The sequence below is a fragment of the Pleurodeles waltl genome, chromosome 12 (genome assembly GCF_031143425.1).
Source record: "Pleurodeles waltl isolate 20211129_DDA chromosome 12, aPleWal1.hap1.20221129, whole genome shotgun sequence".
NCBI lineage: Eukaryota > Metazoa > Chordata > Amphibia > Caudata > Salamandridae > Pleurodeles > Pleurodeles waltl.
In genome coordinates, this window is record NC_090451.1 from 233,017,671 (window position 1) to 233,034,130 (window position 16,460).

At 43.6% G+C, this 16,460-nt stretch overlaps 1 protein-coding gene across 5 annotated transcripts in view; it reads left to right on the forward strand.

The window, feature by feature from the left end:
* Positions 1–16,460, forward strand: part of PMFBP1 (polyamine modulated factor 1 binding protein 1) — an 881,291-nt gene that overhangs the window by 89,519 nt on the left and 775,312 nt on the right. For all 5 annotated transcript variants that reach the window (XR_011199809.1, XR_011199811.1, XR_011199812.1 and 2 more), the window contains exon 3: positions 10,910–11,038. Coding sequence is in view for 1 of the 5 variants with exons in the window: in XM_069216463.1 (XP_069072564.1) it covers positions 10,910–11,038 (129 nt within the window). In the remaining 4 variants the exon portion in view is untranslated. The remainder of the gene's footprint in view (positions 1–10,909; positions 11,039–16,460) is intronic.

Sequence of the window (16,460 nt, forward strand, 5' to 3'; positions counted from 1 at the left end):
CCTGGGGAGGTATTGCTTGGCTATTCTAGGGTAAGGAATCTGTGGCTAGAAGTCTTTCAGATGAACAAGTTACTTACTTTGGGTAACAGCTTATCGCCTTATCTAGTAGACTCTATCTAGCTGTAGATTCGTTACCGACCCACTCAACCTGGCCACTCTGTGAACAGATTTGTAGCCTTAGGGCTTTTTCCCCTTTCAAGGCCATAGTTTTCACACACCAGTGGTCAGTACTTTTCACTCTGCGCTGCTGGCATGGGAAGTCACAAAAAGATACTGACATCAGCACACTGAGGTGGTGCCTATATAGGTATGACACGTCACTTTCAGCATGTACAATGCCACGTGGAGCTGAACACCAACTATCAGCACCCGGGTGCTGCTCATGAAAATAATTACAGATCCAGTCGGACACTTGGTAAGGAATCTGCAGCTAGGAGGAGTCTCTACCAGATAAGGTATTAGGGAAGATACGGAACTTGTTTGTTACCCTTACGCCAGGCATTGTGAGGTATATGAGCACCTTCAATTGTAGTTTCATCTTTTATTTTAAGTTTACCAATAGAAGCTCTTACGAGTGTTAAACTGTTATTTGGCCAGTGTATTCAGTTATTCTACACCACTCTTAAATACTTGCAATAGAAGTTTGTAACACCTGCTATTTATGGCATATAGCCGTTTCAAAAATTGCTATGAAACACTGTAAAATATAAATTATATGTAAGAGTCTGCCCAAGACCAGGTGATAGTCTATCAGCGACTTTCAAGTTTTACGTTTGTGCTTTTCCAAGCCTTTCCGAGTATCTTTGAAGGCCAAGGGAATATTTGTCCGAGACTCATTTGAAGGGTTGTTCTATGTTTATTTAAGAGTGTTTTAATGCCCATGTGAGTCAGGTATGTTGGATAAGATGTAGCAGGTTTTGAAAGGTTTTGCCAACGCCCTCTCCACATGACTGTGTAATACATTGAGGCGGTTTTGGGCTGTATAACGAACATAATTCGGAGAGCCATAATATGACATTTGCGCATAACGTGAGACTCTTGCACTGTGGTTAGACTTTGATCTGAGCATATAGTATATGTTTTTCTTTTTTAATCTGTTTTCTATCACATAGTAGTTTGCTAGTGTGGCAGAGTTTTTAGCTCCTGTCACTTAGTACTGAATTTGACGCGTTGATTTAAGTGGGCAGTTCTACTGACACCGGTCCATTGAAAACACATTTTCAGCCACAAAACGATGCCACGTGATAGAAATGCTTCTTTGCCTTTGTGGGTAAAGTCGTCAAATGGAGAAAGCTGGAGCCTGGCAAGAGGTGGGAGAGCGTGCACCAGACGATGTCCTGGAGGTGTTTTTCATTGTTAGCAAGGTGCAGGACTGCGGTGTTAAAAGCGTGGAAAATCAACGTGCTCTCCAAGTCGAATGGTGTTCAGAGAAGATTAATCAACTTTAAGAGGACGCTGCCCTCAGAGAGCGAATTACCACCCCTTTTGTGGTGCCTTTGTTCGCCCCTTATGTGAGGGGCGTTCCCCATTTAGAGCCAAGTAACTTTAGGGCCGTGGCCGTTCTTCCTGATACAAAATGAATGCGTTTTTCGTACGCAATCTCCAGTGAGCAATTGTCGCGTCATTCATTTTCAGATTGGTCGCAGTTGAAATGTTGTACCTCCTGTGCGCTGGATGTGCTTCACTCCTGGGACAGTACGGGTTAACTTGCTACCCTCTACTGCAGTGGTTCCCAACCTGTGGTCCGGGGACCCCTGGGGTCCCTGGAGAGCCTAGAAAAAAAAAAATATTAACAAATATTGACAAATTAGGTCTCATGCTTCCAGTAATGACTCAGGCGGGGGTCCCCGGATTCCCATGATGATTCAGTGGGGGTCCCTGGGTTCCATTAATGTTAAAGTGGGGGTCCACAGAAATCAAAAGGTTGGGAACCACTGCTCTACTGAATTAACAAGCCGCCCAGATCTCTGTTTATTTCAAGGTCCAGAATTGAAATCCGACCAGCTAGAAAAGGTTTTCTTTCAGTCTTACCAGCTCTATCTCTTATTTACAAAGCTCAGGATTCAGAAATTAAACCCTGTATTAAACATGTTTTAATATTGTGAAGATAATGGCTTAATTGCGATATGTTATGTCCCTTTGACCAGATTCCTCAAATGGACGCTAAGCATTAATGCAGATATTTAATGGATTTTATATATTATCGGTTACTGAAAACATGGGTCATTTTTCTCTAGTACTGTAGTTTTGACTTCCTCCTCTCCCATGACTACTGAGAGTACACAAACGTAGCTGTTAATGGTAACAGTAGATGCCCAACCAAGTTTAAGAGTAATGCCCTTTGCCCCCCCAACTCAATTAGGCTAATTGCACGGTCAAGAATCCAAACTCTGTAAGAACTATGCCTTCCCATGACCAAGGGTTCTTCTTGAGCTATACCAAAGGTATTCACCTGCATACGTTAAAGTGGTTCTATCGCTGTTCGGACTAACATTTATCACTTTAAATAGCAGAAAGTAATGTACAGGGTTAACACATACCGTTGACATCTGTGTGTGACTTGCAAATCAGCAGTTTAAATATCTGCATGGCTGCCTCTCTATAGTCTGCCCCCTCGGCCACTGAGGTGTTATTAAAATGGATAATAACAAGATCTGTTATTTACAGTGCTAAAAGAAAAAATACACAGTGGTGGCAAGCACCACATGAAAAACAACATATCTTGGCAACAGATACTACAACCAAGTGACCCTTCATCCTGCCTAGCTTGCCGTTTCTCCTGCAGTGCAGGCCCACCTGAGCACACTAACACCCGCACTGCACCCACACAGAAGACTACGAACCACCAAGCACCACTGCAGTGCATCCTGCTAAACGCCTGCTTCTTATGCAAACATGCCACAGAAATCCGATTCACAATCACCACCTGAGACCCGACATCTCCTTCATCACCTAAACCTGGCTAACACCCTCCTCAAACCCCGACATTGCCACCCTTGACGGCTACAAGATGATACACCAAGACCACACCAACACACATGGCGGGGACATCACCATCATCTTGAAGGAAACCATGCAGTGCACCATCACAGACTACGACCCAACACCTCTCATGGAGCACCTCAACCTCCGACTCCAGACTTATGCCAAATCCATGATGTGAGGGACCCTTGCATACAGACCCCCGGGACCACGCCCAGCCTTCTGCATTGCCATCACCTACCTCATCACCCCCCTCACCATTGACTCCCTACACTACGTCCTACTTGGCGATTTCAATTTCCATCTTAATGACCCCAACGACAGCAACTCCACTTTGCTCATAGAGACCTCCGCAACATCGGCCTCGCCCAACTGGTCACCAAACCCACGCACAGAGCCGGACACACACCGAACGCCATCTTCACTTCTAGCAACAGAATCAATTTCACCCATGTGACTTACCATCTCCAGTTCCCAGCACACCACCTCCAAGCACCTCAGCACGACCACCAAAGCTGGGGCAAGATAACCGAGCTTCTATGAACACAGACACTAGGCCCGCACAACCCGAGCCCACGACAGACCTCGACCTCAACCAGGCTGTACAAAGGTTCACAACCTGGGTCTCCAAATCTGCCGACAGTCGCCTTGCTGAAACCAGCTAAAACCAACAACACCTCCAAGCCAGCAAGATGGTCCAAGCTCAGAAACTCCAAACGTGAATGCCACAGACACAAGAAACCAACGGCATGTGACCAAGTACGCCCCGACTGAGCCCACCTACAAGGCAGTCCTCAACAACTTCCACCACCACATCAAGGCAGGAAAAAGAGCAGCAATCACTGCTCGCATCAACACTGCAGCTAACCACACAAATGAACTTGGACTTCAGGAGACTCAAGACATGGCTTTTCGATGGAGACACAGCCCCCTCTACGCCCAGACACCCTTAGGGGTGATAGTGGTGCGCTTTACACATTTTATGATTGATTGATTGATACAAGTAAAAGCTGGCACTTATAAAAGATATGTGAAGGCGAGGATATGCCGGTCAAATCATGTGTTGAGCAAAACGTGAAACAAAGGGCCAGATGTATGATTCTGGCCCATTGCGATTCGGTAATTGCGATTTTTAAGAAATCGCAATTACCGACTCGCAAAGGGCCATGTATCACGTTTGCGATTCGGTAATTGCGATTTCTTAAAAATAGCAAATGCAATTACCGAATTGCAAATTGAGATACTGGCCCCATTCGCAGCTATGGGCCTGTTGGCCCATAGCTGCAAATTTTTTGCATTTCCTAAATTACGATTTCTGAACCAGAAATCGCAATTTGGGAAATGCAAAAGGGCAGGGTGCTGGGGGCCTAAGGCCCCCTCTCCTGCAGCCCAATTTTTTTTTTTTTTACAATGTAAAGTACACACATGCCAAAAGGGCATGTGTGCTTTACATATTAAATTTAAAAATGCAGTTTTACTGCATTTTTAAATTTTGCACCAGGTTACCACCTGGTTGCAGACAATGGTATTTTGCATGTGCAAAATACCATTCTGCGAAAAATCGCAATTTGCGATTTTTTGCAGAATTGCCTTGCGACCTGGATTTTGCGAATCGCAAATTGCGATTCACAAAATCCAGGTCGCAACGCAGGAAATCGAAATTTTTGCGATTTTCATTTTGTGGTCTGCGAATGCCTTTGATGCATTGCAGACCACGATTTTGCACTCGCAAACGGCCGATTTCGCCGTTTGCGAGTGCAAAATCATTTGATACATCTGGCCCTAAGCATCTTTGGAGCTAAAAATGCACATGGAAAGTTACACTTGGAGCAAAGAGATGAGGAACATGTGTACATCTGCTTCAAAAAATGGTGAAATAAAGATACCAAATCAAGAGATGCAAACATCTGCACTCTGATAGATTAATGTTTAACTCCTTCCTTATATTTTCCCATTTTATGTTGTCATTGTCCAACACCTCAAGCTAGGCTTTTTTCATCAAGTTTATCTGCAGGTTATTACTCTATAGAGAACATTTAATTAATTATTTGATGCACGTAAAACACATCTACATGTAAAAATGCAAGTTCTGTGGTAGTGAGGACTTCTCACAAATGCAGGTGGTACCTCTGCATAGAAGTCATCTCCTGTTAATACATTCCATTGTAAAGATGTGAAAGATATTTATTTCAAGGACATTAGGAGATGGAAATTGGAGCTGTTCACAGAGGATCACCAGACTGGAATTAGCCCTTGCACTGTCTACCATCAAACAGAAACCCAGGTGTAGGTAACTGTGACAGAGTGGTGTCCTTACTGACAGAAAAGACAACGCTTCTGGAGCTCGGTGATGGTTGTTGAAGGCGGGCTCGTCCCAGGCAGTCATTTCCCTCCTCCAGACTATACCAGACCTCCTGCCCTCGCTGGGTTTCACTGTCTACGTGCTAAAGTCACACCTGACTCCTTCTCAGATGCTACCTTTCATCAGAGCTGTTCTGGACACCGTGCAGTTTTGGGCTTATCCTTCCAATGATGAGTCCTGGATATTCAGACTATGGTACCGATCTTTCCCCCTCTATCATGGATTTTAGTGGACTGAGATATTGATGCCTTTCTGTAAAAAGAGAAGACTAGATATATGTTTACCTGCAGACACTAATATTCAAACCACTTTTACTATAGTACTATTTTAGGAGTTTTCTTATGTCCTGAAATACAATTTCTCATTCAGAATTTAAATCTTGGGCCTTGTAACCTGCTGCATATTTAGGGTCTTCTGTACTGCTTTTGTTTCCCCTTGACCACCTTACTTCAGTGTAGTCACATTTTCTCTTAAGTCCTAATAATTTGTTTTATTCAGCCATATAGACATTACTGTTGCAAAATGTTCAGTAAAATGCATGTGAAGGCTTTGGTGTTCCCTTGCTGGAAACTTAAATATTACTTGTTTTCCTTTCATTTCAGCCTTCAGAGCAGAGACCAGTATAATTGAAAATCATACATTAGGAACCCTGACCTGCCCTAATTTGTACGTCAGCACTGCAGTTTTTGCGGACAATACCGGGCCTACCAATCTTCATGTTTGTGCCTGCCTTTGTTCTTTCCAACATGGTTTCCATCACTCTTTTCGTACTAATCCATATTAACATGGACGCTTAGGGTCTGAGCCCTACTTTTCGACTTGTGTATTAGTGATTACCACTACACAATTCATACTTGAATGTCGATATGAAGTGGTGCGCAGGAGACCAGATGATGCCAAATAGTAAGGATAAAGCAACCCTGGATGTCCTCTTACACTTGACAATATCCTGTTGGTCAAAGGGTTAAGAGTGTAGTTCGTATATCATATCATTATATTGTGTAATTCACTTCAGTAGCCTAGCTTGTAAGTTTGAGAGGCGGTCCCTCTATGTCGGTTCAAGCACATTGGTACAGGAGTGAAGTGAAGTTTAGGAAACCTATTTAGTTTTGTTTTGAGTTGTGCCATGATCTTTCTAAAGTGAGATGAATTTGACTGGGATACTTTAAACAGGTCTGCAAGTCATCTGGCCAAGTCAATCGATATTAAGACCATCATACCTTTGCAACCCACAGCAGTTTGGTCACCTGAGCACCTTCAAGTCCCAGAAGATCCCTATCCCCAGTGAAGCCCCCCACAAGTCCATACAGTCTACTGTCGCACATAACAGCATCAAAATTAACAAACATGCTGATGATACACAACTCTACTTGAAAGTCTCCTCAGCTACAGACCTCCAACTGCTCAAGGACTGCCTGCATATCATCCTGTTACATCTTGGTCTGCCTGTGCTGTCTGTTACCCAGTTACCCAATCTGGTCTCCTAGATATTTACCCTTCGTCCCGTGGAGTTCATTATACACATTAAATGACCTCCCTAAGCACACACCTGCCATTCCCTTTACATACTGCACTTTTGCATATTGTAATGACATCACTGGTGAGTCGTTTGGCTTTGAAGCATTCAGTGGTTTTGAGCCGCATTGACGCTGCATGTGGGGTGGCCACCTCACACAGGGTTTTGATAATCACTTGTCTGCCCTTTCAGTAGGATAGTTAAGGGCCGCCTTCTCCTCAACCGGCCGCAGTGAGACTCAAGATCTTGCAATTCCATGGGATCTCGCGTTTGAGCGATATGGCCGTCATCTTGGAGGTGCATACTATTTCAGTTGTGCTCGCTGTTTCCTCTGCTTGGCTTTCTGAATAATCCTTCCTGGAAGAAGGAGCTCCCCATGCCAGCTCTGGTTTCCCTGATTCCTTTGTCCTTTTGAATGTTGTGCCTGACGGAGTACTGCGGCTGCTACTGACTGCCCTTGATGCTGCTTCTGGAAATACTTCTCAAAGGTAAAATTCCTGGATTCCTTTTTTTTGTTTTGTTTTTGGTCATTCCATTCTCCCCCTCGCATTAGATCAGTGCACTGTACCACAACACTCTGACGTTTGAACAGAGGAGACTTTCATATTACATCAACCAAGGATTACTTGATTCTCTTCAACTACATCGCAGTTTTCTTTGTGTTACTCGCTTTGCCTCACACTTCTGTCCAACTTTTTTTTAAACTGATGTTTGCTTAGACTTTCTTCAAGACTTTGTTTCAGTACAACGCTCCTATATGGATAATAACAATTCCTATGTGGATAATAGGAGTTCTTTGGGAGTTACTAACTATTTCTATGACACTAATAGGAGAATTGGATTCTTGACGCCCTTCCTACAGGTGAAGGGGAATCTGATTTTCAACACTTGTGAAAAGGGGCTGTGTGGGTACTGTGCACTAACAATTACTTATCTATTATATGTTTTCTCACTATATGTTTTCTCACTAAGGGATACATGACAACAGTAAAACCAGTGCTCTAAATCCGGGAATAGCACCAAAAGACCTAAATAAGCCTGGTCGATCATCTTTCCAGCGACAGCTGCCTACCCATACCTTTCCTTCTCCCTCATATTCCTCCTTTCCCCCAAGGGCTAGTCATTCACGCTATACATTCTTTTGGGTGTTGGGAATTAGTCTGTAGGTGAGAGGACGGGCTATCTTCGTTCCTGTGGAACCTAGGTTTAAGGTGAATGGGATCTTGACACATCCAAACCTGGATGTCTAGTTTATACTTGAAACTCAACCCAACCAAGACATAATTCCTGTTATTTTTGAAGAACAACAAACACAAAATAGTACCAAAAATGACTCAATGACATGAACCGTGATGGCCTCAAACTCCAACGTTCACTGAATGCCATGTCACTTTGATTCACCTTGAATACCAACCTCAAGGAACACCAAATCGCCAAAAAAACTGACTATCTGGTGCCAGCTCTCTTCTAAAGAAAGTGAAACCATTTCTTCCAGAAAACAATTACAATTACAAAACTGCTGTTCAAGCCCTTTTACTTTTGAATCTGGTTGGTGTTAGCAGCCTATTCCATGGCCTCCCAGACTCAACACTGGTAGACCTTAAGGGCATCCGACATGTCGCAGCATGCTTCATCCAGGGCCTTAAGTAATATGATCTTATCACCCCCATCTAAATGGAACTCCATTGGCTTCTCCTGCCGGGCCACACCATCTTGAAAACCAGCTGCACCATTTACAAATCCTTCACGAGCAACACCCTGCAGATCTTGTAGACATGTTCACCATCGCTATTGGTTTTCTGCAAACTGCAAGCAATTTAAGTGTAAAAGGAAAATAACAAGGAAGCAGGCTTTTTTCATTACTTTTTCATGTATGCACCTAAGATCTGGAACAACATCCTCCTATCCATCAGGACCACCCCAATGCTGCTCCAATTAAAAAAAGATTTGAAGACTCACTTCTTCAAAAAACACGCTTTTGCATCACAGTACATTTAACTGTCCACAACCTCTCCTATCACTTGTTGACTTTATGCTTATCTTTGACCCTGTTCAGTTTTCCTTTGCCTTTTGGCTAGATCTGTAGTATAGAAATACCATATAGATGTACCTTTGTGGATTTCTTTTAATGAAATGTTCTCTGAATTATATTGAAATGCCGAGAGTTTAGTTCATGAATGAAAATACTATATGCTGCCTGTTCTTCTTATCAAGAAACCATGTAAATCCTTAACAAGTATTTTGAGTATGTGTATAGAAAACAACTTCAGTATACTAGAAAATCCCAAGTGTGAAGAAGAAACACTTCCTATTTTTAAAGGAGTAATGAAAGTACAGTCTACCAGTATGTCATGAGTTCCGGTAAGATTCTACTGGAGTCCAGATCTCCCCATTCCTGGAGTGCAGAAGGAAATTACATCAATTATTGACTGACACTGAGATTAAATTAAGTATCTGTCTTTCAGGAATTGTCTTCGCCTTTCTGTGCTTTGATAAGCCACTTTATTACTTTGTACATCATATAACACTTGTTTTATATGCATGCATATCTGCATAACCTGCATATCTTGAATTCTGTCTGTAATAAAGTACTTGGTAAAAGAATCTGGGTATCGCTCAGTGTCATAGAGAACCTTGGTCGGACCCTAACTGCCTTTTCACCATCTTGATAATAAGGGGGTTATTTTACCTGTTACAAGAAAAAAGCCTTTCCTACTATGGATAAGTTTACACTTTGTTTCAGTACTTCTGAATTTTGGAAAAAGGTACCTTCTTTCTGATTTTATAATTTTATAGCTGGTTTTGAGCTTGTATAATATTTGTTATCAGTAGACATTTGTAGATGACCAGTCAAAATGTCTACTTACTGGCTGTTATGGCAGATGTTGAGGTACCTATTTACACAGAAAGGGTCATTCTGACTTCGGTGGTCCTTTCAAAGGACCGCCGAAGGCGCTGCAGGCAAAAGACTGCCAGTACTGAAGGTCTTTTGCCTGCCAAATTTGGCCCAGCAGCACACTCACCACAACACTGAGGCCGGCACATAACAGTGAAATGTGCGATGGGGTTGTGCATGAGGGCCCCTGCACTGCCCATGCCAAGTGTATGGGCCCCCGACGTCCCCATTCTGCCAGCCTTTGCATGGCAGTGTTTACCGCCATGGACAAGCTGGCGGATGGGGACTCATAATCCGGAGCAGTGCTGCCCTGGCGGATTACAACCGCCTGGACTGCCAGGCTGCAGGCTGGCTGCAGCCTGGCAGTGTCAATGGTTGGGCCGTGGCGGCTCTGCCACAGTCAGAATGGGGCGGTCGGACCACCCTGCCTGCAGTGGTCAGTACCGCCACCGCTGCCCTGGCGGTCAAAGACCGCCAGGGTCAGATTAAGCCCCATAGTCACTACACAAGCAAAGTCATTTTGGTTGCTGCTACAGATAGACTTATTGTTCAGGACCATTACCACTAAATGGAGTTCAGTCCTAATAAGGCACCAGTTTCTTCCTTACCATGAAGGTGCAGAGAAGAGTAGCTCTAGACCGGTTTATTGCAAATATTTAATGGAGTGAAGATAATTTGCATGTTATTCCCATTACTGTATAGAAGTTGTGATGGCATAGCAGCTCTCCACACTGCCAAATGGGACCTCTTTATTTGGGGGTTTGTGATAATCTGGTTGATGACTTACAATATCAGTAGCTGGGTTCAGACCTCATCAGGCCGTTTTAGTTTTTGAGTAACTAGAATGGGGCTGAGAATGCAATACTTTGCCCTTTCCTGGCAACAAAAAATGAAGGGGACCACGAAGTGTAAAGACCAGGTGGGACTAAATGCCCAGTTCTGTCCCTGCTTAGTGATGACATATGTTTTGCATTGCCAGTTAGAGGTACTTTAACCATAAAGTTTAATATTCAATTTGCTTATCTTATTTCCAGCCATGTTTCCAGCTTGGACAAGTAAAACACTAACATGTAAAATTGCAGTGGTCTTATTTGGTCAGAAAGTGATGTATTTTCTCATGCTGGCAGTTAATTGTTTATGCTTCCTTTTACAGCTGAAGTTGCGCATCTTGCATTCATATGTGACTGACTTGAGTGAGCAAAATGATGTCTTGGTCCAGACAATAGAGGAAGTGGAAAAGGAAGCTAGCCGGAAGGAGAAGACCCTTGAGGCAGAACTACAGGTATTGTCTCATTTACAGTTGTGTGCTTTTTACAGATTCCTAACCAAGTACACTCAGAAAACCAGAAGGAGTCCTATCAAATGTTTGTTGTGTTTTCCTTAATCAAAATGACTTAAATTAGACTTTAACAAGCTCTGCGACCTTTACCTTCATAGACCAAAATGCAGACTTGGTTCAACGTAATCTTTACCCCAACACATCTTTCTGGTTTTAAAATCAAAGGACAAGCTTGTGGGATTTAAGTGGTGCGTTGTGTTCCCATAAAGCCATGAAGGTCAGTAAGATGAAATGATAAAAGGTTAAAGGTAGGATGTATTTACCTACTACGACTCTCCTAATTATTTGCTGTATACCCTCAATGAAAACTATGGATGGAATTCTGCCATTCTCCATTATAGGGAACCCAGTATCTCCAACTCGAAATTAGCAGAACTCCAAACTGCAGACCAAGCAGGCCGGGTCCTGCAGTCTCCACACCAGAAATTTCCAAATCTGCCCAACACTTGCACAGGTGGAGCAGAATATGCCCTCCCTTAAATCGTTCCAGGCCTTCCAAGGACTCCCGTCTTCTTCCCCCTCACCACTATAGACCCTTCCTGAGAAAGGACAGCTCTGGGCAAATGGCAGAGCCTGTGGCTACGTGAACCTACGTGCCTCCTACCCAAAGCACAACCCTGCGACCACAGACAACATCTCGCTTCCTCCCCCTGGAAAACTCCTATCTCCTATATTCAACAATCACCAGCCAGCCCGCTTGCTATTTCCGCCTGCTCGAAAATGACAGTGTAAATTGGCACTGAAATCAAAGTAAAAAAAAACGCACAAAAACCGACCTGGTATTCCCCGGTCCGTTTGGTTATTCCCCATCCCTTGGACAACATTTGTAACTATCTGGCTTTGATGCCAGGATACTAGCTGGTATCTGCGATGCACCAAAATATCCCATACTTGTAAGGAGTGCCTCACTCCCAGGAGAGGCTTTAGTAAATCAAAAAAGAAGAAAGCCAACCATATCGTAAGAGAGCACAATGCTTGAATGTACAATGTGCACTGGTCTTTTGCTGATATAAGTTTGGTTAACACTCCCAAGTACAAACTGCGAGGAATAATGAATTAACTGTTTGACGCTGCTCAAGATGTTATGACATTCTTGTTCTCAGCCAACAAAACTTAAATGTCCAATGCCAGAACAGCGGGTAAAGTTCTGTAGAGTGGTTATGGGTTGTCATAATGATGCTGAAAGGCCCCTTTCATGGGGAACTGTGCAATACTTTCCATTTACAATGCATGCCGTAACTTTTGGTCACCGCCATGTTTTGCTTTTGATAGTTAGAATTTGTTTTCCTGTGAATTTTTTTTAAATGGCTAATTTGTTTTGTTTTCTGAATGTTGTTTATACTGTAACTACTGAAGTCCATTCGTTTTGTGCTTTTGAGCCAGGTCCATGGCTCCATCTTTCACTTTTTTCCTAGAGAGAGAGAGAGAGAGAGATAGAGATAGAGATAGAGAATCAGAGAGAGAGAGAGACAGAGAGAGAGAGAGACAGAGAGAGAGAGAGAGATTGATTTTCTCCCCAACCCCCTGCTGCTCACAACCTTCGTCTTTTGAGCCACAGCCATGACTTAGGATTTAACATTTTCCAGTGAATTTTGTAATGTTTTTGTGTAGTACTATCTCCAGTTCCAGTGTAGTAATAAACGCATTTGATCCTTGTGCTGTACTAATAACTGCTTCTATATGCATTTATTAAAAGAGTTGCTCTGAATCACATGTTATTGGGCCACATGTGTGTTACCCTAAGTTCGTTTAAACTCTACTTGTTATTTTCCTTGCTGCTCTATTCTGCAGAGAGTGCATCTACGGGCTTACCCAGCTCTGCCAAGCCTCCTTCGTCGAGTGCATGTCTGTGAGAAGTTTGCATGATTGATTTGGTAGATTCTTTAGCTTTCAGGGATTCTCATGGCACAAGCATACCTCTAAAGCCATTAACGATAATTAGACAAGCTATAAACTTTCCAATAAAAACCTTTTCTGCAAACTGGGAAAGATTTGCACTTTAAAGAAATTGGAAATCTTTAAATCCACTTTCCTGCGAGATGTGAAGTGCTTGCCAACATTGTCTGCTTCTGACTATGCCAGGACTTTAGTCACTCCACAAGCTCATAACCATGAGCCCACAGTTTCTGGGACTCTAAACTTGTCTCCTCTCTCATTACCTGCCTTTCTTTTTGATACAGGGCCCTAAGCAGCTGCATTTAGTTTTTAGACTAGGCTTTTCCGGGCAACAGTGCACGCTGCAACTCACATCCTACTTATGAAGTACAGCCTTTCCATATGAAAAATTTGAATCTTGGGAAGAACAGGAAGGGTCACGTGACGTAGGGAGAAGAAAATACAAATCTTACACTGGAAAACATTTAATAGTTTAATCACTAATTACTCATGCATCATAAATATAAATTCCATTTGCACATATGCCCAGAGTGAAACATGAGCAAATTTAGCAATTTATGAAAGCAATCAGCAGAACAGTTGGAGTTAGAGGTGGTTATTCTCAGAATGAATGAAAATGCCTGGTGATTATCCATAAACCTTAATTAAAAACAGTGGTTTACTCAAATAGAACTTAAATCCCACTTAAGTATACGAGTACTGTAATAACTAGCGCATATGTTGCTTAGATGAGTCACTGTGCAGTGATCAGATTACCCTCAGGCCACTTGTTCTCAGATTCCTCTTTGAGAGCTAGGTATAGTCTGGGATCACTCTAGCTACCTCCACATTCGAAGTATGCACCTTCTGCAGAGATTATCAGCTTTGACCATGATGAAAGGGAAACACTAGACGTTATCATGCCTTCTTTCCTTCTAAAAAGTTGTATGTGAATTTTTTCTCCATGGGGAATTTTAAAAGACTACACGGAAACAGGAAGGAAGGAGCCACAATCAAAGACAAATTATTCTAGTACACATTTTTATATTTTTCTACCTAATGAGGAAAGCCTATCTTCACAGGCCAATTCTATCCTACTAACTAGTCATCGCCTAATTACCCTCACCTAAAGGCACTCAAATTGTTCTTATAGCAGACAACTATTGCAGATTTCTTTGCCACCTCATTCCCCCATCTCTCATCCATTCCTGCGGCACAATCCTAATTTAATAAGTCTTCTTTTGAAATGTACTCCTACTTGACATTCCTAAACACTGATCATGTATATCCGATTTATTTTTGGAAGCAAAGTTTTTCGTTTGTTCGTGACTGAATATTTGGTAGGAGCTGTGTGAGCCTTGCCCATACGTCGCACCCCCGAATCAATGCGCACACTCACACTGGCTGGGCCCTTTCTTTTGCCATCACATTTCAGGAGGTTGGCTTTCCCACTCCAGTTCCAGTATTTCAGACTTCATGGGTCCATAGATGCGGCAGGTAGCTAAGAAGAATACTGCTTTTTAAACCAGGGCACAACGCTCGTCTTCCTCGTCAGTATCTTCGTCTTGAAGATGCCCCACAAAAGGGGACCGTTTCTGACTCGCGCTCGGAGGGTCCTCTTTGTCCCAGCCACCAATATCTATACGGCGAAGACGGGGCAATCGATCAGCAGAGTAACTGGAGGACGGACCCGGATATAACATGGAGGCCACGAAGGAACACGTTCACAAAAAAGAGAGAATACCGAACTCAAAAGCATTGAAAGTTTGTGGTGTTTATGAATTGCCCACACCCCTTCCCTCCTCAGCGCCTTGAGACCCTAGCGGGTGAGTAGCACGCTCTACAAATGACTAACTGATTGATTGATTGATTGATTGACTAATGAATTTGTTGGCTTCTTTTGCACAAAAAAAAGTAGCCTTTCACGAGAGAAAAACTTATTTGCACTTCTCTTCTTCCTTGGAATTACCTTAGAATAACGTTGATTTAGTAGAAAAGCACTATTTACAACAAAGTCTTTTATTTATGTGCAGCAGGTAACATCTTGTCTACATGCAAGGCCCACATAGAACACAATATTACATATGCTATACACATACCCCATGTAAAAAAAATCCCACATTTTAACCTTCATAGAGATGGACACGTAGCAACTGGTTATATACAATGGGTTGAATAGTTGAGTTTATCAGACACTAAATAAACACTGTCCTCCAATGGCAAAGTAGGTCTCTCACCACAAAACGCAGGTAGGTTTGCTAACTAAAATCACTCGCAAAAAATAATATAAAAAGTTTTAAAGTTTGTTTCTGTTTTTTTTTTTTTTTTTTTTAAACATAGCATGGTTTTTACAATGATCTGAAGGACCAATTACCTTTACAAAAACTCTTTCATGAGGTTGGACTTCCTTATGGTAATGGAGATCATCACTTCCTGCTCCTGTAGCTTGTATGCTTGTCCCGGTGGACGGGCTTAGCCCATTGACAGATCCTCCTACGATATCTGCAGATGTGGGGACAACTGCTGTCAGCCAGGATCAGGCATGGCTAGTAGTTAATCTCTTGACTGCCATCTGGACAATAAGCGGGGTGCCAGCATCATATCCCATTGCTCTTTCTGCCACCAAATAAAGGGAAGAATTCCTTACATGCCGAAGTTGTGGCTTAATTGAAAAAAAAGGTGCTGGGCTGTATTCAGTCTCTTCAGGAGCAGATCAAATCAAATCAAATCATTAAAATTTATAAAGCGCGCTATTCACCCGTGCGGGTCTCAAGGCGCTAGGGCGAAGGGGGGGTTACTGCTGCTCGAAAAGCCAGGTCTTGAGGAGTCTCCGGAATGCGGAGTGGTCCTGGGTGGTCCTGAGGCTGGTGGGGAGGGTGTTCCAGGTCTTGGCTGCCAGGTAGGAGAAGGACCTCCCACCAGGCGTGGAGCGGTGGATGCGGGGGACGGCAGCGAGCGCGAGGCCAGAGGAACGGAGGAGACGGGTGGGGGCGTAGAAGCTGAGGCGATGGTTGAGGTATTCAGGTCCCTTGTTGTGGAGTGCTTTGTGTGCGTGGGTGAGAAGTCGGAAGGTGATCCTTTTGCTGACTGGGAGCCAATGCAGGTGTCTCAGGTGTGTGGAGATGTGGCTGTTGCGGGGTACGTCGAGGATGAAGCGGGCCGAGGCGTTTTGAATACGTTGCAGGCGTTTTTGGAGTTTAGCAGTGGTCCCAGCATAGAGGGTGTTGCCGTAGTCCAGGCGGCTCGTAACGAGGGCCTGGGTCACGGTTTTTCTGGTGCCGGCGGGGATCCAGCGGAAGATCTTGCGGAGCATGCGGAGGGTGAGGAAGCAGGCGGAGGACACGGCGTTGACTTGTTTGGTCATGGTGAGAAGAGGGTCCAAGATGAAGCCGAGGTTGCGGGCGTGGTCTGAGGGGGTCGGTGCGGTGCCAAGGGCCGTGGGCCACCAGGAGTCGTCCCATGCAGTCGGGGTGTTGCCGAGGATGAGGAC